The sequence below is a fragment of the Ictidomys tridecemlineatus genome, chromosome 4 (assembly GCF_052094955.1).
Source record: "Ictidomys tridecemlineatus isolate mIctTri1 chromosome 4, mIctTri1.hap1, whole genome shotgun sequence".
Classification (NCBI taxonomy): domain Eukaryota; kingdom Metazoa; phylum Chordata; class Mammalia; order Rodentia; family Sciuridae; genus Ictidomys; species Ictidomys tridecemlineatus.
Genome location: NC_135480.1, coordinates 62582986 through 62605708, shown reverse-complemented (window position 1 = coordinate 62605708; position 22723 = coordinate 62582986). Strand labels below are relative to the sequence as shown.

Sequence of the window (22723 nt, the reverse complement as noted above, 5' to 3'; positions counted from 1 at the left end):
AGAAATTTTGAAATCTAATGAACTAAGAACACCTTGTGAAGTATTCTTAACTCTAATGTGGATAAGAAACACCCCTAAAGTCTGTTAAAATGTAGATTCCTGGTCTTAGCCTATCTCCCCCACCCCTACATTCTGATTTGATAAGTTTGGATGGAGTCCAGGAATCTGATTGTTTTCATAAGAAAATCTACCTTTCCCCTTAAGATTCAGATACGAATGGACTGTGGACCAGACTGCAAAACACAATCCCTTCTTAACACAGAGGGGAAAACTGAGAGGTGAGCAGAACTGAGTCCCCCCCAAAACTCTCCTTTGATGTAGAAAGGAAGCTGATCCAGGACTGATAATGAGCCACCTGAAGAAATGAGTCTGGGGCAAGAAGAGCAGAGACCCTGGGTTCCATTTCAACCTTCACCATTTTGCAACTGAGTCCCTTAATTCAATAAACTAGTTTTCTCAATTGTACAATATAAAAGGACAGTACCTCATAGGTTTATGATGAGAAATAAAGAAAATAAATATTATAAAAGATCTGGCAGAGGATTGGCACATAGGGAAGTACTTGATAAGAGATTGATGAATGGGTTTGTTTCAAATACCCTCTCTAATTTATTTATTCTATTCTTTTAATTGAGTACCTACTGTTGCCAGGCACTCTGCTAGATACAGTCCTGCCTGCATGAAGTTTAAGATCTAGTGGGGCAGGCAGCCATTAACTACACAAATAAAAACATATGATTGTAATAAACATTCCCAAGGGAAATAAATACAGGGAGCATTTTGAATAATATGGAGACTTGAATCTGGTCTGCAGACAAATAAAATGTCCCTGAGAAAATGACTCAAAAGATGAGTTAGTCAGAAGTTACACATGAATCAAGAAAGAGCTTGGCAGGAGCAAGAAATGACGAGGCCAAAGGCCAGCATGGCTGGAGTGGCATGAGCAGGGAGGGTGGCCCCGCTAAACCTGAGGGTGAGGATTAATCTTGGAGAAGACGTTCTCTTTTCCTTGGAAATCTTCATCTTTTCCTCAATCTTTTTACTTCTACATCAATCTTTCTTCCTCCCCACCCCCAACAAAGGGCCTCAAAGCTTACAAACTTTTTCATCAGAAAGGGATGGTCTAATAATACAGATTGCAAACAAAATTAAAAAACCACTACCTTGCTAAGTAATAAAAAGGAAGTTGAGCTCTCACAAAGCTAACTGCACTAGGAAAATATTCTAATGTCATATAATGATTTGTATTTGTAGATTAATTTAGTTAAATTTTAGTTTGATTCAGTTTTAGATAAACTTGGAGCCCTGCTGTTACTTAAAGTGGCTTACAGTCTTACCTAATGAGAAATTTAAACAAAATACTGTGGGAAATTCTGGTTGTGGGGAAGATGAAACAGATGTATTCTACCCTGTCTGACCCACTGTGTGTAGTTATAAAATCCAGACAGAATGCATGGAGCAGGCATTTGAGGGCTCTGTCATGCCATTTGGCCTTGGATATGTGTGGTCCCAAGAAGTACACAGCATAGTGGGGTAAATGAAACCTCTGGTTTCTGGCCAGAAGACCAAATGTAGGAACTTCAAGGGACTGACAAATACCAGACTGATCACAGGGAAGACCTTGGGAGAGCAATCCCATAATTCTTGGGTTCACTAAGCTATGCATACATGGATTTGACATTGAAGGGTATACCAAAGGTTTGAGTACTGAGGCAGAACACTGTCTACATCCAAAACCAGCTAATGGCTGTGCACAGGTCTGAATGGAATTGCAAAGGCATTGAAAACTGAACTGACCACAACCATAGAGGCAGACCAGGACTTGTGCCCTCAATCCAAGAAGGCCAAATGGTATACTTAAACAAGGATATTAATATGTCTCTAAAGATTTAGACAAGCTTTAGACACTTGTAATATTCAAAATGTCTAGTATTTAATCCAAAATTACTCTGCATAAAAAGATCCAGGAAATCTCAATTAGCATGAAAAGCAATCAATAGCTGTCAATGAAGAAAGAACACAAACTTTGAACTTGTTGAAGATGTTAAGATAAATGTTATAAAATGCTCTAAGAAGCAGGAGTTAATATTCTTGAAATTAATGGAAAGAAAGTATCAACAAAATATAGGTGATTTAAAGAGGAACTAAATGGAAATGTCAGAACTGAAAGTTTAATAACCAAAATAAAAAATTCATGATGGATTCAACAGAAAAATAGAAATGACAGAGGAAAGAAGAGTCAGTGAACTTGAAAATAGAAATTATTTAATCTAAATGAAAAAAATTAATGATCAGAGCTACAGGGACCTGTGAAGCAATATCAAATTCATGTCATTAGAATTCTAAAAGAGGGGACTGGGGTTGTAGCTCAGTGGCAAAGTGTTTGCCTTGCACGTGTGAGACACTGAGTTCGGTCCTCAGCACCACATAAAAATAAGTAAGCAAAAATAAAGATATTGTGTCCACGTATAACTAAAAAACCAAAAAAATTTAAAAAACTAATTCTAGGAGAGGAAAAAGTTTTTGAGGAAATAATGCCTAAATATCTCCCAAATTTGATAAAAGACACAAACATACAGAACTAAGTTCAGTAAATCCCAAACAGGATCAACTCAAAGAAATCTACGACATCAATATCATAATCAAACTGCTAAAAAATAAAGACAAAGAAAAGTCTTGAAACTAGCCAGAGAAAAAATATTGCATTATAAATAGGATAACAATGATTCAAGTAACTGAATTTCTTGTCAGAAACTATGAGGCCAGGACATTTTAAAAACACTAAAAGAAAAGAATTGCTAACCCAGAAGTCTACATTCAGTGAAAATAAACATCAGGAATAAAAGTGAAATAAAAGCATTCTCAGATGAAAGAAAATTAAGAGGATTCATTGCCAACAGCCTTGCTCTAAAATTGCTAACGAAATTGAATCAATCATAATAATAATTTCCTAAAAGAAGCCAAGGCTTAAATGACTTTAAGGTGAATTACTCCAAATGTGTAAAGAAGAATGAACAAACTCTTCCAAAATATAGAAAAGGAGGGAACCGTTCCCAAGTCTTTCTCAGAGACCAGTATTATCTTTTTTTTTTTTTTTAGCTGCAGATGGACACAATACTTTAAAAAAAATTTTTTTAGTTATCAATGGACCTTTATTTTATTTTATTTATATGCTTACAATCGAACCCAGTGCCTCACACATGCGAGACAAGGGCCCTATTATTTATTAATTTATTTATTATTAATTAATTAATTACTTTTAAGTATGCTTTTTATTTTATTTGTTTATTTTTATGCGATGCTAAGGATTGAACCCAGTGCCTCAAGTGTGCTAGGCGAGTGCTCTACCACTGAGCGACAGTCCCAGCCCCAAGATCAATATTATCTTGATAGCGAAAGCAGACAAAGATAACACAAGAACTTTCTTTATGAACATAGTCATAAAAATCCTCAACAAAATTTTAGCAAACCAAACCCAGCAACATGTGATCAAGATTATACACTGTGAGGGGTATGGGATGTAGCTCAGTGATGGAGTGCCTGCCTAGCATGCTCAAGCCCCAGGGTTAGATCCTGTGTTACTTAGCTATTTGTTACTGTGATCAAAATACCTAACAATAACAACTTAGAGGAGGAAAAATTTATTTTGGAATCGCGGTTTTGGAGGTTGACTCCATGGTTGGCCAGCTGTATTGCTCCAGACTTGAGGTGAGGCAGAATATCATGGTGGAAGGGTGTGGCAGAGGAAAGCTGCTCAGCTCATGACAGAGAGGAAGCAAAGAGAGGGCCTGAGGAGCTGGGGACAATATATATCATCCCCAAGGACACCTTTCCCCTATTTCCTCCAGCCATGTCCCAACTGCCTATAATTACCGGCCAGTAATCCTTTCAAATTATTGATACATCAACTGGGTCAATCCACTGGTTAGGTTACAACACTCATAAGCTAATCATTTCACCTCTGACCATTCCTCCATTGTCTAACATGAGATTTGGGGGTGGGATAACACCTCACATTCAATCCATAACAAATTGCCAGCACCACACACAAAAATAAATAAATAAATAATGATTACATACTATGACCAATTAGCATTTATTTTAGGAATGCAAAGTTGGTTCAAACATACAAAAATCAGTCACTATAACACAGCATATTAAGAAAATAAAGGACAAAAACACATGATCATCTCAATACATACAGAAAATACATTTACCAGATTAACAACACAACAAACTGGGAGTAGAATATTGACAACAAAACAAAAATAAAAACACCCAACCCTACAGCTAACATCAGATAATGATGGAAGACTGAAAGCCCTTTTACCAAGACCTGGAATAAGAACACGTTGTCTTTTCTTGTCACTTCTATTCAACATTATACTAGAAGTACCACCCCCATCAATTAGGTTCAATAAAGCAAGGAAAGAAAGAAAAAAGGGGCTGGAGTTGTGGCTCAGTGGTAGAGTGCTTGACCCTCACTTGTGAGGCACTGGGTTCAATCCTCAGCACCAGATTTAAAAAAATAAACAAATTGAAATAGAAGAAATAAACTATTTTCAGATAGTTTAAAATAATAAAATCTATAAAACCATAAGAAATCAAAATCAAATAAACAGGTCCAACAAGATGACAGGATACAAGATCATATACAAAACTCTATTGTATTTCTGTACACTTGCAATGGACTGTATCTTATCCCTGACACCTCCCCCACATCTCTCTTTCCCTCTCCCCCACTTCTGGAGGCCACCACCAGGGGAATTAGTACATGTAGGATGATTGGGACAGTTGCCAACAGGGAGAACTTAGTATTTAGTATTTTACGGTTGCTATTGTTATTACTAGTATCATACCCTTTAAAACTTCTATTGGGTTTTCAGAGGAGAGTGGCTACATTTTCTTTGTATGACATGCACAGGCTTTCACAACCTGGCAGTCCCAACCATCCCGAGCATTTCAGCATATTTGGAATTCAAACAATTTTCCACCTGCAAATCTTGGTACACATAGATACCCTCTGCCAGGAAAACCCCATTTGCCTGTCATCATCCAGGCAATTAATTCCTTTTCATCCTGTTGGACTAATACACATCTGTGAAACCCTCTCCACCACCTATAAACAGGGGTGGGCTCCCTTCCCAGTGCTGCCGAGGCACATCACGCAGCCCTCGATTATCTGACAGCATTTTAAAATTTTAATTCATTATTTATTTATTTATTCATACTGGGGATCGAACCCAGGGCACTTACCATGGGGCTACCCCACTAGCCCTTGTTTATTTTTAAGACAACGTGTCACTAAATTGCCCAGGCTGGCCTCAAACTTGTGATCCTCTTACCTCAGATTCCCCAGTATCTGGGATTACAGGTATGTGCCAAAGGTCGCCAGAGGATAGCACTTTTTTAATGGGTTTTGTAAATATTTCCATCTGCCCATGTGAGTACTGGTTTGGATCTGCTATTTTTCTATGTCCTAAACACAATAGCATAAATGCTAATATTTGTTGCATGAAAATAAATGAGTGTTGCCTGTGAAATTAATAAAAGGGGGAAAAATAAGTAACCTGGTAGAATATTGTTGTTTGCTTAAGTGACTTTTAAGATAAACAACAGGCATATTGTGTAATGAACGTAGGATCCCTAGGCTTTAAGTTCTATAAGTCCTGTGCTATTCATCCTTCAAGATAACTCAGGGATGACTTCTGCGAAGCGTTTGCCATTTGTCATTTGCCATCTGCTCTCTCACCGTTTCACCCGCACCGCTATCACCACACCGCATCATTTACTCTCGCCATTTCCCCACCAGAATCCAGGTGTGTATTTCCACCTCTTAAACCCGAGGGGTGAATATTTGGGGGATGGTATTGTGCAGCCCTAGACCAGTGAATTCATTGCTCACTACACCTCCTGCCTCAATTTCCCCAGAGTGACCGGCCCAGAGGAAATCTTCCGGGGACTGCGATTTAGTGTCGGGTGGGCGGACACCAAGGTGCACCAGGGGCAGGTGGGGAGCGGCGCGAGGCGTCTGAACCCCGCGCAGCGCGGGGCGCGGGGCGAGACGGGGCGGGGAGTTGTCCGAGGGGCGGGGCAGGCCGGAGCGCGGGGCCGACGGGCGGGACGTTGAGGGGACGGGCAAGCGCCGGCGATGGGCCCCGCCGCGAGGCTGGCGGCGCTGCTGGCGGTGCTGGCGCTCTGGGCCGAGGACCCGGCAGGGGCAGCGGCGCGAGAGGACACGTTCTCGGCGCTGACCTGCGTGGCGCGCGCCCTGGCTCCCGAGCGCCGGCTGCTGGGGCTGCTGCGGCGCTACCTGCGCGGGGAGGAGGCGCGACTGAGGGATCTGACCAGGTGAGGGCGTGGAGGGTGAGCGCCGCCGAGGACCCTGAGTGGCAGACACTGTGGCCTGGGGTGGGGAGTGACTCTGAGACTCAGTGTGACCTCCAGAGCCACTGTCACTGAGTGCGGGACCCTTGGACACCGTGGGGGAGCTGTTTCATACTGCACACCATGTAGGGACACACACACACACACACACACACACACACACACACACACACACACCAGATCCAGCCTCACACAGAGAAGTTGATACTCTGTGGGAAAGTGTGGCAGGGTGACAGTAGGGCCAAGTGGGACCTCACAAGAGCTCTGTGGAGCTGTGTGGGACCTGAGGCTCTGTGTCACATTGCCACAGGCACAGGACGGGGAAATGTTGCATTGAAATAGACACTGCCAGAGTGAGATGGTGTGAGAACAGGGTGATGCTGTATCTCAACGTGTATTGGATTTTCTTTTAAATTGTAGATGGACACAATTCCTTTATTTTATTTATTTATGTTTGTATGTGGTGCTGAGGATGGAACCCAGAGCCTCACACATGCCCAACAATTGCTGTACCACTGAGCTATAACCACAGCCCTTTGTAGTGGCTTTTTGAGCCCCCACTGTGAAGTACTATGTGACCCAGCAAACTGATATTTAGTATGAGGAATCAGATGACATTCTGCTACCATGAAAGAGATGGATGTGTCACTGGGACACAATATGGATATCATACTGTGCATATGAAAGATGACAAATAATTGTGCAGAATAATGCTTTATTAATTCATCCAACACATATGTTTGAGTGCCCACTCTGAGCCCTGCACTGCTCCAGGCACTGGAGATAAAATGGTGAAAAGACCTAACTATGTCATAAAGGAGTTTGGGCCTGTAGTACCATTATTCTATTATTGTTAATCAAAGATATATTTTCTCTCCCTTCTTTTTATCTCTCTCTCTCTCTCTCCCAGAATTGAAATCAGGGGCACTCAACCACTAAGCCACATCCTCAGCCCTTTTTTATATTTTTTTATTTAGAGACAGGGTCTCCCTAAGTAGGTTAGGGCCTCGCTAAATTGCTGAGGCTGGCTTTGAACTTTTAATCCTTCTACCTCAGAAGGAGGCATTGGAATTACAGGTGTCTCCCACCCGATACCGTGCCAAACTTTCCTTCTCTTTATACACGAAAAAGCTGCTCAGGTGGTGGGTGGGAGCCTCCAAGGAGCCTGGGGGCTGGGGAGACATTGTATCTTGAGGTTGGGAGTAACTCTGAGGCTCAGTGTGATCTCCAAACCTAGTAAATACTAAATAAATGGTAACTGAGATGTTATATGTGTGTGAAAGTATTTGACACCAAGAAAACACTTTGAAAAGCCCTACTTGATGCTAGAAGACATTAAGGGTAGCATTAATAGACAGATGCTCAGATTTTGCTATCCAAGCAAAAAACTACACAATATGGGATAAATTATTATAAAGCTGGGGATTCTGGGACATGATGATCATGTATTGACTCTGCGTCAAACAATGAAAGATGAATGTTTGTATATAGTACCATATGTATCACTATGTGTTATGCCTTCTCTGCTTGGGAATTGAGAAAGCCACAACCCTATAAGAAGCAGTGATTGTGACCATCTCGCTATTCAACATGCTAAAATTGTACTTACACAAGTGACCCTGTCAGATGTATATAGCTGAGACAACACAATGAGCTGTTATAAAACTTTCAGTGAGGGCTGTGGTTGTATCTCAGTGGTCAAGTGCTTGCCTATCACATGTAAGGCATTGGGTTCGATCCTCAGCACCATATTAAAAAAAAATTTAAAAGATATTGTGTCCATCTACACTGAAAAAACTGTGTGTGATATTAATACTGATTCTGGAGTGACACGGGAAAAGGTGTGTGGGACACTGGCTATGTGAGAGTCCATGTAGAAGAGAATCAGTTTGCATATGGAGATGTGTGAGCAGCTTGTCACAGTTTTGTCACAGTGGGAGGCCTTGCATAAACCTTATTTCATTTTGATTCTCATAATGCTTAGGTTTGTTTTATACTCTTAGTAAATGAGAGATCATCTAGTAGCTTCTCCAAGATTATAAATCTAGGAGCTAGCAAATCCATGACTAGGATATAGTTCTCTTGACCCTGTTTACCCAATGTGCTTTCCATCATGCTGCAATGTCCCTCCTGCTTGCTTTGTCTGATATGCCAGGACACAGACCAAGCCCCATAACTGCAGGAGGTTTTGTTAGTGGCCAGAGTATGTGATGGCTCAGTGCCTGGATTCAAGAGTTCAGTAGACCTCTGTTTAAATCCTAGACTCTGGCCTTGGACATGTTTCCTTATCCCTTGAAGCTTTAAACAGCTTGTCTATCAAATAATGATAAAAATAGTGCTAACCCCCTCATAGGATTGTTGTAAGGATTGATTACTGTGTAAAGGTATTTATCATTGTGTGTGACATGTAATAATTACTTGACAAATGTTAATGCTACGGGGCTGGGGATGTGGCTCAAGCGGTGGCGTGCTCGCCTAGCATGCATGCGGCCCGGGTTTGATCCTCAACACCACATACAAACAAAGATGTTGTGTCCGCTGAAAACTAAAATAATAAATATTGAAAATGTTTAAAAAAATGTTAATGCTACATGATTATTGTTCATTAGGACTGGCTGATGAAATTAATCCCCACTGTTGGCTCTAAGCATTTGCTAGGATTCTAAGAGGCCAGATAGAAAAAAACAATTAGAAAAGTTCTAAATCTGTTTCTTAGATAATTTATGAACATTTTATTTTGTAAAGTTTGATTAAGTTGTAAAATTGTGAAGTTTGATATTTTGGAGACTCTAATTCTGTTCTCTAGTTATACTCAAAAACCCAGTGAAATGTTTGCTTTTTAAAACATGAATTTTTGGCAGTTTCTGCTCGCTTTTCTAAACCTCCAATATGGTAATCTTATGTAATTTCAGATGTTATTTCTAAGGCCCCCAGTTTATATTTTTTGAATTTCTAAATTGGGAAATGAAATATTTTTGGATGTTGAAACGATTCCCTACCCCAAGTTAATGAATAAAATTTATACTAGTTATATTCTAGCATAATGCATATATTAGCCATACATATATAGTTAACGTATAGCTTTTTTTGTTGTTGCAGTTTAAAAACTATGAAGTGTGAATAGAATTAGAATTAGCAGCAATTTTTTTCTGGACTAAGAATTAAGTATTCAGAATGTCTCAGAAGCACTGAGACAAAGCCATTTCTGAGTTTCAAAGAAGAAACACACTGAGTTGAAACAGCCATGTCCTGGATCAGATAACCAACCCAGGCTATGTTTTATGCAGGGATTGGGTTGCAAATTTTCTGTGCAAATTCTTGAAGAAAAGGATCAAATTTTCCACTCTCAGAAACGTTTGTTAAAGCAAAAAGCCATTTAAGAAACCCTGAGGTTTGAATTCAGCATCCCATAACTCAGTCTCTGGAAACTAGCTATTTGCTCAGACACTGGGCATAGGGCCAATTTTTGGATTCCAAACCAGTCTCAGATATCAGTCAATAGATTTTTTTCCCCTTTTTTCTTTGTGAACAACAACAACAAAAAAAAAAAAACAGCATATTTGAACAGTGGATTGGGTTGATGTGCTATAGTAAAGATCAAACCCCTGACCTAAACAAATCAACCCCAAAATGGAAAGTGGGGTGGAAGAAAACAAAGATATAGACAGTACTTTTAATTTGATGGATGGCTTAGAGCAAATATTCATCTCTCTGCCTTGCTTCTTTCCCTTCATGCCTCAGTTTTCTCAGATGCCTGTTAGTCTTTAAGCTAATGAGGAGTCTACTCAGTCGTGGTCAAGGTGGGGGAAGAAATAATGGAATGTGCGGGTTGAAGGGACATATAGAGACCTTCTAGACTAGACTAACTTTTTATTTTATAGAGTTTGAAACTGAAGGTGGGTTGGAGACTGCGTCCAAGTTAGTCTCCGGCCTCCTCCCACCTCTTCCCTGTCCAACTATCTTATAAAATCACTGCCTACTCAGTCTCAATTGTTCCTGGACTTGCTTTTTAAGCTGGGTTCGGCCCAAGTCTCTGCTTGTACATTTTTTGTCGTCTAGCAGTGGAATATCTTTTACTAAATAGTTCCATATGGAGCCAAAAAGGAAATAATGGGCAGTGAAATGATCCCACACCCTGGAGGCTGGTTTAGTTTCAAAACCTTGGAGTAGCAGCTCACAGACTGCCCTGTCTTTGGGATAGAGACATCCTGGAACAATCCATGTCCTGCCTGGGTCACCCAGGCCCAGATTCTTGTTCCTTAATTTATGTTGAATTGAACATTTGTCTTCCTGGAAACTGCTGGGCTAGTCACTTCTGTTTCAGGCCCCCTTTCTTAGTTGAGAGCCCCAGTCTTTAGAAATCCTCAGATCAGACTCTGCATCCAGGGATTGAAATCCTTTTACTCTGCCAGCCCTCTCTTATTCTCGTTCATGCCTTTCTACTTGCTCATTCTTCCCAAAAGACTCTTATAGTCTCATGTGTTCTTGGACACATTCATATTCTCACCTTGAACACATACTTTTTTCTTTTTGTTATTATATTATTTTAGATAAAGGGAAAAACACTCTAAAAGGACAGGACTAACATCCTTAACCTGCCCTATTAAATATAACCAATAGATTTCAATCATATAAATAGCATCAATGTGTTGGAAATAGAATGATCACAGTATGCCAGGAGAGAAAACAGCATCTTTTGCTAATATGAACACTACTGTAGGACATACGAGGAAGAGATAGAATAGTTGGAAAGAAGATCACTTCAGGTCCCATCATATCCAGCCCTTTTCTGCAAATGTCACCAATCTGAAAAGTTGGAAGTGAACTGGACAATCCCAATCTATTCCCCATTACAATCATCACCAGCTTCTACATTGTCTTCTTCCTGAATATCTCCCTTGAATCCATCCCATCTTTTGCCTCTGTAATCACTGTTGTAGACTCCGGTGTCTCCTGTACAATTCTGAAGGGACCTCCTCCCTGTCTTTCTGTCTCTAGTCCCTTCTACTTCTGAATCCTCCCCACCCTCTCATGGATTTATGTATGTAAACAAGTCATAGTGATTCCACTCTCACTTGTCTCTTAAAATCTCCCTTCACCTAATCTGGCCAATCAACCACCCTGTCTCTGTACTCCCCGCTATGTCCTGTTCTTAAACCTGGTATTGCATCTGTAATATAATTATTTGTGTCTGTTTTACCCACTGGACTGTGAGTCCTTGAGGCCAGGTTTTTATTAAAATTTTTTCCTCAGCTCCTATAAGAGTGTATTTTATTCATTTTTGCATAGAAATATGAATTGAACTTGGGTACACACAATGATGAGAAATACATTCTGGGGGGGTCCATAAAGTTTTTGTGCATTGGCTCTATCTTTCTTCTGTATCCCCACTATCCAGTGTGGAGTCTGACATCTAGAAACTAACCAGATAGATTAATAGGTTATAATGAATAAATAAATATGGATCAAGTCTCTGCCCCTTTGTATACACTGATCCCTGTTGGCTCAAAGAAGATTGTTTCTCTCTTCTTTGTTCAATCACCATAGGAAACATGGCAGAATCAGCTGAGAACTCAGTCTTCTGAGTTAGGCAGACTTGGGCTCAGTTCTGGTTTTGCCATTTACTAATAGTGTGGCCTTGTTCCAGTTTCCTCTCCCATAAATGGGCAAAATAAAATACACTAAGAGTTGTTGGGGGGGATTAAATGAGGCAGTATATTAAAGAATGCCCAATCATGGTAAGAGCTTAGTAAGTAGTAACCACTAATATTTTAACAATCCTTCAAGAATCAAATTAAGTGCTCTCTCTTCTGGGAAGTCTTTCCTCACCCTTTCTAACTTGGTTAGATGAACTGCTTACAAGCTCCCATAAGATTATATGTTTAATTTCTCATAGCATGTGTCACAGTTATCATAATTTTTTTAAGAGAGAGAGAGAGAGAGAATTTTTTAGTTTTCGGTGGACACAACATCTTTATTTTATTTTTATGTGGTGCTGAGGATCGAACCCAGCGCCCCAAGCATGCCAGGCGAGCATGGTACCACTTGAGCCACATCCCCAGCCCCAGTTATCATAATTTATTCAACAGTGTTTTTGAGTTTCTGCCAGACACTAAGATATAGAGTGATAACAGAATAAAAAGACTTACTTTTAAAAAATTATTTGTATCTCTAAGACCTAGCATGACATACAGCATTTGGTGTAGACTTATTCATTCAGTGAACAAACAAGTAGATAGACCTATTTTTAATTTTAGACTGGGGATTGAACCCAGGGGCTCTCAACCACTGAGCCACATCCCCAGCCCGCCCCCCCTTTTAAATATACCTTTATTATATTTATTTACTTTTATGTGATGCTGAGGATCGAACTCAGGGCCTCACATGTGCAAGGCAAGTGCTTTCCCACTAAGCCACAACCCCATGCCTCCATAGCCTTTTTTTGTATTTATTTAGAGACAGAGTCTTGCTGAGTTCCTTAGGGCCTTACTAAGTTACTGAGACTGGCTTTGATTTTGTGGTCCTTCTGCCTCAGCTCCCAAGATGCTGGGATTACAGGTGTGTACTACTGTGCCTAGCAGATCTACTTTTTAAAAAAATCTATTTTTATATTTATTTTTCATTGTTGATGGACCTTTATTTTATTCATTTATTTATATGTGGTGCTGAGAATCCAAGCCAGTGCCTCACACATGCTAGGCAAGTGCTCTACACTGAGCCACAACCACAGCCCCAGACCTACTTTTACTGAATGTGTAGTTTTCATATTCTTTGTGCTTTCCTGGCTTTTTTGGTTAGCCTGTTACATGAGTCTCAAGAGGTTCAGAATTTCAGTTTTACCTACTCCCCACCCCTACTGCCCTTGGGATCAAATCCAGGGTCTGGTGTATGATAGGCAAGTGCTCTACCACTGAGCTATCCAGGGTAGAGTCTGACATCCTCCAGCCTCATTTTGTCCTTTACTCTTAATGTATGCACAGCATACAACCAACTTCCATGAGTGGAGCAGTTGTGTCAGGAGGTGAGCTCATTCTACTCCTCTCTTTCAGGTTCTATGACAAGGTGCTTTCACTCCATGAGGACCCAGCAGCCCCTGTGGCTAACCCTCTGCTTGCCTTTACTCTCATCAAACGGCTGCAGTCTGACTGGAGGAATGTGGTGCATAGCCTGGAGGCCAGTGAGAACATCCAAGGTAACGAGGAAGAGGGCTGGAGGGTGAGAGGGAAACTCCTGTCTCCTGACTCAGTCAGTGGTAAGGAGAGGAACTCTAGTGGGATGCGATGAAGAATAATGGAGTGGGTACGTGTTAGTTGATGTTCTTAGCTCTTGTAAGTTCAAAGAATTAGGTCTTCTTGTTAATAAGTTATATGATTATGGATTGGAAAACACTTTCATGTCCATAGTCTCTGATCTTCACTATGATCCTGTGAAGACGCACAGGATCTATCTATCATGCCATGGGTATGTGTGTGAAAGAGTGGTCTTCTGGTAGTTCCTATTTCACTAAGTTTTTGATGGGAAAATACAATATCATCTGCAGCAAGAGCAGTTTCCTAACTATTCTACTTGTACTTTAAGAAGTTTGTTGGCTTTTGGAAAGTGAGGAGAAAGAAAAGTTGTCCCCCTGTAGGGCAAGATTCCCAGGGTTATAAGATGAGACAATATGGTGAGGGTGTATGCCTATTTTGTTCTTCATTTACTCATTCTAAATGTTCCTCTACCCTGTTCCAGTAACTGTGATTCCCAGGAACTGGGAACACAATACAAATAAAACCTTATCTCATGGAATATTTGAATGGGTGGTCATGCCTTGCAGGCATTAAATGCTATTTACTTCCTTTTTTTTTTTTTTTGATGGTACTGGGGATGGAACTCAGGGCCTTGTTCAAGGGCTCTACCACTACCTCATCCCCAGCCCGTTACCTGTTTTTTTGAAGGATAAATTATGTTTTATTAATTTTACAGCTCTTAAGGATGGTTATGAGAAGGTGGAACAAGACCTCCCAGCCTTTGAGGACCTTGAGGGAGCAGCACGGGCCTTGATGCGGCTGCAGGATGTGTACATGCTCAATGTGAAGGGCCTGGCCCGAGGTGTCTTTCAGAGAGTCACTGGCTCTGACGTCACTGACTTGTACAGTCCCAGACGGATCTTCTCCCTCACAGCAGATGATTGCTTCCAAGTAGGCAAGGTAATGGTATTCAGAGAGAAGGCCAATTGCTCAGCTCTAGTTGCTTGTGGATGAAATAAGTATGTCTGAATTGCTTTTACATATTTCTCATACTTACAGTAAACTTGGAAATTTGATATTATCCCCATTTGCAGAGAAAGAAACCAGATTCAGGGAGTGTAGATAAAGAAGATTACACAATTCTAAGCAGCAAAACTAAATTTTGAACTTGGTCTTTAAAACAAATCTCATGTTCTTTCCATGGGAAGGTGAGGTGATCATTTAGGATGCCCTTGAGAGTGAAATGGGTATTGTTAATTGTGCCAGGACAAAAGACATAAATTAGGCAAAATGATCCTTTGGTCACCCTAATGATCACCCCTGCTAGTAGATGAGCCACTGGGTGGAAAGGGAAAGAGATGGTGATGTGAAGATAAGATCATGGAAACTCTGCCTCCTGAGACTTTCTGGAATCCTCTGCAATGTTTCCTAAGTATTTGGAAATACTAAATTAAATCAGTGTCAAAAAACTGAGGCCATTCACTGTAACATTACTTGGGGAAATAGACTCAGGAACCTCTTATATGATGTGTTTAACTGGTCTTTGATCACAAGTTATAATCACACTTGAGATCATTTTATAATATACTCTTTGCCAACCTTTGCCTTAAGAAGTAATGGAGGGGCTGGGGTTGTAGCTCAGTGTTAGAGCACTTGCCTAGCACAGATAATGCACTGGGTTTGATTCCCAGCACCACATAAAAATAAACAAACAAAATAAAGGTATTGTATCTGTCTACAACTAAAAAAAAATTAAATGAAGCAATGGAGTAAATGCTTTTTAATTTTAAGGTGCATATTAAAAGGAAGTGAGTTTTTCCTGACTTCTACAATATTCATTAGCAGATCTGATAGTGGCCTTTGTAGGTCCTACTTCAAACTTTTAGGAATCAGTTTCCAAATTACCACTACAGAGTGGGTAACCCTGAGTCTCTCTACATACTATTTTCCCTTTCTGAGGTCCTGAGTGGAATCAGACCCCAATTGTCATGTTCATGACTATTTTAAATTTAAGTCAGTTAAAGTAGTTTGATGTATGGTACCAATATGTGCTTCATCAGTGAGGCCTTTCTGAAACTAAAACCATATGTTGAAAATTTAGTAAATCACTCTGGAAAAACTTACTGACAATCCTTATTTCTATATTTATCTATTTATTTTGAAAGATAAAACATTACAAATATCAGAATAGTATATGAAATAATATAACAAGTAACTTTATAATTAAAATGTTATATATATATATGTTTGAATTTTGCTGTTTCAGCATTTTTCTTAGATTTTTTTTGTTTTGTTTCTGGTACCTGGTATTTTCTTTTTTTTTTTTTCTTGAAAATATATAATAAAATGATTTTTGTATTTTATTTAAAATATCTAAATATTTCTGGAAGAATTTCAGTTATTTCAGCTGACTACATTGCTAGAACTTAAAGCTGCTCATGGAAATATTCATTAAATAAATAGTTAGGACTGGGGATGTGGCTCAGTGGTAGAGTGCTTGCCTAGTATGCAGGAGCCTCTGGGTTTAATCCTAGCACCAGAAAAAAGAATAAAATAAAATAAAAGGTTAACTCAGTAGAAAAAGTTCAGTCATTTTTTTAATGTTATTCTTCAGCTCAGTCCTTTCACAAAGAGGAAACTTGAGGAACAGAAATGTAAAACAGAAGGTCAATGGAAGTCCTAGGATGGGAATTAATTTACTATTTAGGCTACAAGCTGCCATATCTCTAGGTTCCGTCCTGTCTGGATGGTACACCTGAATTAGATCATTTGGTAAGAGTTTTTCCAACTCTGTGACTGTAATTCCATGTTGTTTCCAGTAATGACTTCCAGGAAATTCCATCTTCCGGTCTGGTTTTCTAGTTAGCTTAAGCTATTAGGAGACAGGAGCTATGCTTGGCACATGTTGCCATATTGCCCAGCATTCTGACATTTAATCAGAACAACTCCACTGAGCTGCCACAGCATTCCCATCTCTGCCTTCACTGCCGTGTCTAATGCATTTGTCACAATGATTGGTTTGCTCTTGTACCCTCACTTGATTCAAGTTCTTCAAGGACAAGGACCACCAGGAACATAATGTTCAGCAAATACTGAATAAGTAAATAAATTTAATTCACTCCTCACATTGCCACCAGTAATATCTTCCTTAACAATGTGACATTTAAGACTGTAATTAGCTTAGGCCATGTTCCTTATGTTTATTTTCTGTTTCTGTGGAATGCTTGAATGGAATTCTGTCTTTGGCTTCCGTTTTTGCCATTCTCCCTTTTTTTATTTTGGTACAGGGGATTGAACCCAGGGGCACTCAACCACTGAGCCACATCTCCAGCCCTTTTTAATATTTTATTTAGAGACAGGGTCTCACTGAGTTGCTGAGGCTGGCTTTGAACTTGTGATCTTCTTGCCTCGGCCTCCAGAGCTGAGCCTCTGGGATTACAGGTGTGCAACCAGCACACCCAGCCCATTTTCCCATTTTAGAATGCTCTTCTTTCCTACTTCTGTTCTTGAAACCTTTTCCTTCTTCAAGGAAGGCCTATCTCAGATGCCATTTCCTGCATGAACCTTAGACTCCCAAGTCTCCTCACTTCTTTATCTCTCCAAAGCATATTATGTGTTTTCCTTCAAGCATTCCTACCATTCCGTTATGGTTTCTTGAGTTCGTATCTCTTTTCTCTCACAGATTATTTATTCCTTAAATGCAACAACTCTTGTGTCTCCTCTCCACCTTGTACAATGCCTTGTATATAATAGATGTTCAGTAAATTAAATTAAAATTAATTTGAGGTTAAGACTTGCCTTCTTGGGTTCCAAAGGCTGTTTTACTCTTTAAATCATCATTTCCTTTCCTCTGCCTGTGGACTAAGCCTTTAGTAGTGGTACTTTGTCCCTGCAGGTGGCCTATGACATGGGGGATTACTACCATGCCATTCCATGGCTGGAGGAGGCTGTCAGTCTCTTCCGAGGCTCTTATGGGGAGTGGAAGACAGAGGATGAAGCAAGCCTAGAAGATGCCTTGGATCACTTGGCCTTTGCCTGTTTCCAGGTAGGGGAGTGAGTGAAGCTCACTGCTTGTATCATAATAAAGGTAATGCTTTACATCTGCTTTACAACTTTCTAAGCATTTTCTTGTCTCTTAATTTATTTCATCTTCCCAATAGGACCAAGTGGGAAGGGCATTTATTTTATTGTTTCCATATATCACATGTGAGTAAACGGAGTCTACAAAAAATTCTTAACTAATCATGAAGCTCATAGTTAGTTGGGTCATGGTGGTTGTAGATCACTTGTTTGTGCTCTCAGCAACTCTAGCTCTTCACAGACATTGTATCACGATGTTGTCATGGAGGAAGAAGTTTGAGCGCTCTCCCTCTGAGCTATAACATGTCTAGTGTCTGTCTCCAGAGCTGGCGTTTCTGTGCTGTAGCGCCAGCCTCAGTGCCTCATGCAGCTGTCATCTTCCCTTGGCACTGTGGATGGACTACTTGCTGTGCCTCACTTAGAGGTTCAGTTCCCTAAGTACACAGCTGCCATCTTTTTGTATTGTTAACCCCATTTCTCACTGGAGTTGTGCAGTATTCAAGAATAGGCTGGAAAAATCTCCAAGGAGTCAGTTCCCTGGTTTCCAAAGCTAATAAACCATTTTTATTTCCTTAATTCCTTTTTTAATTTATTTATTTTTACAGTGCTGGGGATTGAGCCCTGGGAATGCTAGGCAAGCACTCTGTCACTGATCTAAACCCTCAGAACCTCCGTATTCAATTTTCTTTCTTCGTTTTCCTAAGAAAAATGAAGGTGGTGTGGGTGGTTCAAACCCATGTTACTGTGAAAACAGTCTTATTCTCAGCACAGCTGATACTGTTCACTTCGTGGAAGCTCCTGAGTCTTTATTGTAAAATGTCTGTGAGCTTTTCTTTACTCTCCTGCTTAATGGCTGCATGTTAAAGTGAAAATGGAATAGTTATGATGTAACAAAGGGGGAGAAGATTTGAGTTTCAATCGAGGAAGAAAATGGAGACTTGATGTAGAAAGACTTAGAGAAGGCAGCCTGACGTGGCACATCCCAAAAGATGGGGTGTTAAATACAGTGCTCAATTATTATTTTGTATTATAATCAATACAAATAATTATTATTTTGTATTATCCAGTGCCTGGATTTCCGTGGGGGTCATTTTTATCACATTGCTCATTTTAATGTGCATATTGCTTTTATCACTAAAATGAATTCTTAATATGCTAAAGTAGATGAAAGGATTGAAAAGATACACAATTTCTATTAGCTAATCATCATTTGGAAGCACCCAAAGGAGGATTGCACCCCACTGTATGGAATTCAGTTGCCCAGAATGGTCTAGAAATCTCTTGTTTCCTTTTGATCAGTTGAGCCCAAGATTGAATGGCTACAGGGACAATTAATTCTTATGCATTGGGCAATGTTTCTCTTTTAGTTCTTCCTTTGCTTCCTTCCCAGTGACTTTCTATACCCTAAGAATAAATTATAATTTTACTAGAGTTTTTATTTACATTTAATAACAAAATACCCCATCATTATATCGCTTGCATACTTTGAGATTTGAGGGCCTTTAAGAAAGCTTATCTTAATTTATTTTTAAGAAATTTTTACTAAATTACTCTTATTCTTCTGGTAAGGGTGGTAGTAAGTCATTTATAAGTGAGGAGTCTGAGGACACCTGATTTGCAGCAGAGTCACAAATTCTTTACATCTCTAGCCTGCTGCTTCTTTCAAAGAGCCTTATTATCTACTTGTGGTAAGAATATTTTATAGTTTAAAAAATGTCCATTGAATGATTTGGTCAGAGAGTATGTCTTCAGTACAGTTAACACTTTCTTTTTTTTTTTTTTAATAAGGCAGGAAATGTTTCGTGTGCCCTGAGCCTCTCCCGAGAGTTTCTTCTCTACAGTAAGTGATGATAAGATAAGCCAGCCATTGGTCTGACTTCTGCTTTTGGCCTGTAATCGCTGCAAAGTAAAGTACAGTTATCTATTTTCATTCTTTTAATGTTGTTATCTAAAGAACATTTCAAATTTTGGTGTATATGAACATCAGTGCACTGGGGGAAATTTGTAAGTCAGTTGGAAAATGCAGAGATGTCAATCTATTCTATGGATAAAACTTCAAATGGAACAAGCCCAGGCTGGGAACCAGTTTCTTCAGAGACATTTTAAAGACCAAGGAATGAATGTCCTAGGAATGAATTTGGAAGTCCCAGAAATGAATGAAATCAGTGTGTGCTGTGTGTGCAGGAAGGAGCATGATTCAGAGGATTATTCACTTTGGCTGTTTACAGAGAGCTATCAGTTCTTTCCTTTAAAACCAGAGCTCACTTTGCTAGGCAAGCACCCTGCCCAGGTGGCTAGAGTTCAACTTCATTCCCCTTCAGGGAGAGCCTTGCCGACAACAAAATGAGTCGAGCTGGAGGAAGACGCTTCCTGGCTCAGCTTGGATAATTTTGCTTAAAATTTTGGTAGTGAATGGTTCCTAGGTTTTCTTTTAATAAGGTATTTAGATACTCAAATAAGACACAAAAGCTATTTTAATTGTCCTAATATTTATAAGATATTTCATGTAGGATTTTATAACTGTATTTATTCATAACTTCTTAATGAATCCATTTAGTACAGTCTGCTCTCCACATCTGTGAACCCAACCACCCAACCAACTTCAGATTGAAGATAGTTGAAAAAAGTGGCATCTCTTCTGAACACGTACAGAAATTTTTTTGTCATTATTCATTAGGTGATAACAGTAAAACAATTATTTAATAGCATTACCTTGTAGCATTACAAATAGTGTAGATGGGGCTGGCATTGTACCTCAGTGGCAGAGCACTTGCCTAGCATACATGAGGGACTGAAAAATAAATATATTTAAAAAAATCTCTGTCTCTCCCCCCAAAATCAAAATTGTGTGCTATCACAGGTGAGTAAATAGGGCCTGGTAAATTGAGGGTCCCAGCTCATTCTAGCTTTGCAGTATTTTTCACTTGAGTTTGGGCTCATCATTTCCATTCTCCAAAATCTGATTTTTCCTTTTGTTAGAAAGGAATAGTAACTTCTGCTCACTCCTTTGCTCTTTTGCCAGGGTGGTTGTGATGGTTAGAAGCACACAGGGCTCTTCAGATACTTTGGGAGCATTAGAACAATTCAGCACCTCCTTCTGAGATGCTCTGAGAGTCTTACACAGAGGCCAGCGGGCCATGGGTAGCTGCCAATCCATGGGGCATCTTGCAGCCAAAGTGGGCACAAACAGGTGGGCACAAGCAAGACACAGGGTTTCTCAAGGGCTTGTGGGAATTAGCCTAGAACCCAAATCTAAAATCCCTTTGTTTCATATTGCACTGTTCTGGGTCTAGGCCTGTTAGGAATGCTGAGGGATCTAATGGAGCCAAGGATGAATTAGCTTCGGGTCCCTCAGGGAAGAACAGGTTGGGTCCCTGTAACATAGGCTTTGACTCTCTGGACTTCCTTTTGTTGTCCTTACCATGTTTTTTTTTTCTTCTTTTTAAAAAATATATCTTTATTTTATTTACTTATTTATTTTTATGTGGTGCTGAGGATCAAACCCAGTGCCTCACTGAGCTACAATCCCTAGCCCCTGACATGTTTTCTTCTAAGTGGTCATTAGACTCTGAACTCTGGGAGGTTAGCCTCTAGCACAGTATCTGGTACATAGTAGATGTTTATTGAGCATTTATTGAATGGATGGGTAATGAATGAATGAACAAATTAATGAATGAAGTTTCTATTCTATGGATAAAACTAACCATAATGCCGTCCCAGAACAGTCGTCTTCATGGTCCCTGGATCTAAGAGTGTAGGTACCGCCTTCCTTCCCAAAACCTTTTGCACTTTCAGACCCACCGGGTGCAAGTCAGTCTTTTTTAAATACCAGATTCTCTTCTGGGAATATGGGCACTGTCAAGGAGTTATTCAGAATGTCCTAGTGCCAGTCTTCTGTGATAGTAAAGTTGCAGGAAATCTTGGTAGCACTTTCTGGGGCTAGTGTTTGTTAATCTGTATTATTCCCTGCTCTGATTTTCCCCAGGCCCAGAAAATAAGAGGATGGCCAGGAATGTGTTGAAATATGAAAGGCTCTTGGCAGAGAGCCCCCACCAGGCTGTAGCTGAGGCTGTCATCCAGAGACCCAGAGTGCCCCACCTGCGGACTAGAGACACATATGAGGGGTTATGTCAGACCCTGGGCTCCCAGGTAGGATTCCTCAGGAAAAAAGAAAGGGGATAGGCCTGGATACACAGTGAGAAGCTAGAATTTGGACAGTGAAAAGGGGAAAAGCTGATGCCTTGAAGAATAATAAAGCTCCCTTGGACAGTATCCAAGTAACCATATTCAATATCTCTCAAATTCCTGGTTTTATGCTTTAGTTCCCCTAAAATGATGTCACTCTTAGGTCATCTTCTTTTATGCTGAGTCTATTTTTTCCTTCCAGCCCATTCACTACCAGATCCCTAGCCTCTACTGCTCCTATGAGACCAATTCCAGCCCCTACCTGCTTCTGCAGCCCATCCGGAAGGAGATCATTCACCTAGAGCCCTATGTTGCTCTCTATCATGACTTTGTCAGTGACTCAGAGGCTCAGAAAATTCGCAAGCTTGCAGAACCATGGGTGAGTGTCCCCAAAGCTCCTGTGTCTTCACATGCCTGGAGTTCAGAGCATGAGAAAGGAAGGCTCCACAGCTAGACCCTTCATCAGTCCAGGGGTTCAGAATGCCAGCCAGCCCATAAGATGGTGGAGGAAATCACAACAGCAGTTGCCTCTAGAGGGAAAGGATTAAGTGGGATGAGGTGCCAAAGGATTTTTCTAGAATGTTGAAAATGTGCTCTCAGTATCTTCTTAAGAGTGTGGAGTCCATAGCTGTAACAGTTGTCAAAACTCAGCAAATGGTCCACTTGAGGTCTATGCTTGTCGTTGTACGTAAATCTCACCTCAAAAAATAAAAAGGAAACTTCCCCAAACACCAGCCATTAATTAGTAGAAGAAATGGAAAACATGACAGGGACAAGGAATAAAATCCTAATACATATTTACAGACTGACAGACGGAAAGGTTATTTAGTTCAACTTCATAA

The 22723-nt window shown here is 40.1% G+C and overlaps 1 protein-coding gene across 3 annotated transcripts in view; it reads left to right on the top strand.

Moving 5' to 3' along the window:
- The first annotated feature begins 6099 nt into the window (after positions 1 to 6099).
- The window catches only part of P4ha3 (prolyl 4-hydroxylase subunit alpha 3), a 33337-nt gene continuing 16713 nt past the window's right edge, over positions 6100 to 22723 (top strand). For 2 of the 3 annotated variants that reach the window (XM_078046666.1, XM_005323190.5), the window contains exons 1-7: positions 6101 to 6351; positions 13437 to 13579; positions 14353 to 14576; positions 17512 to 17661; positions 19485 to 19536; positions 21682 to 21845; positions 22084 to 22260. In XM_078046666.1, coding sequence (XP_077902792.1) covers positions 6152 to 6351; positions 13437 to 13579; positions 14353 to 14576; positions 17512 to 17661; positions 19485 to 19536; positions 21682 to 21845; positions 22084 to 22260 — 1110 coding nt within the window. In that variant the 5' untranslated portion in view covers positions 6101 to 6151. Of the gene's footprint in view, positions 6352 to 13436; positions 13580 to 14352; positions 14577 to 17511; positions 17662 to 19484; positions 19537 to 21681; positions 21846 to 22083; positions 22261 to 22723 lie in introns of all 3 variants that reach the window. The other variant, XM_078046667.1, reaches the window with a different exon arrangement.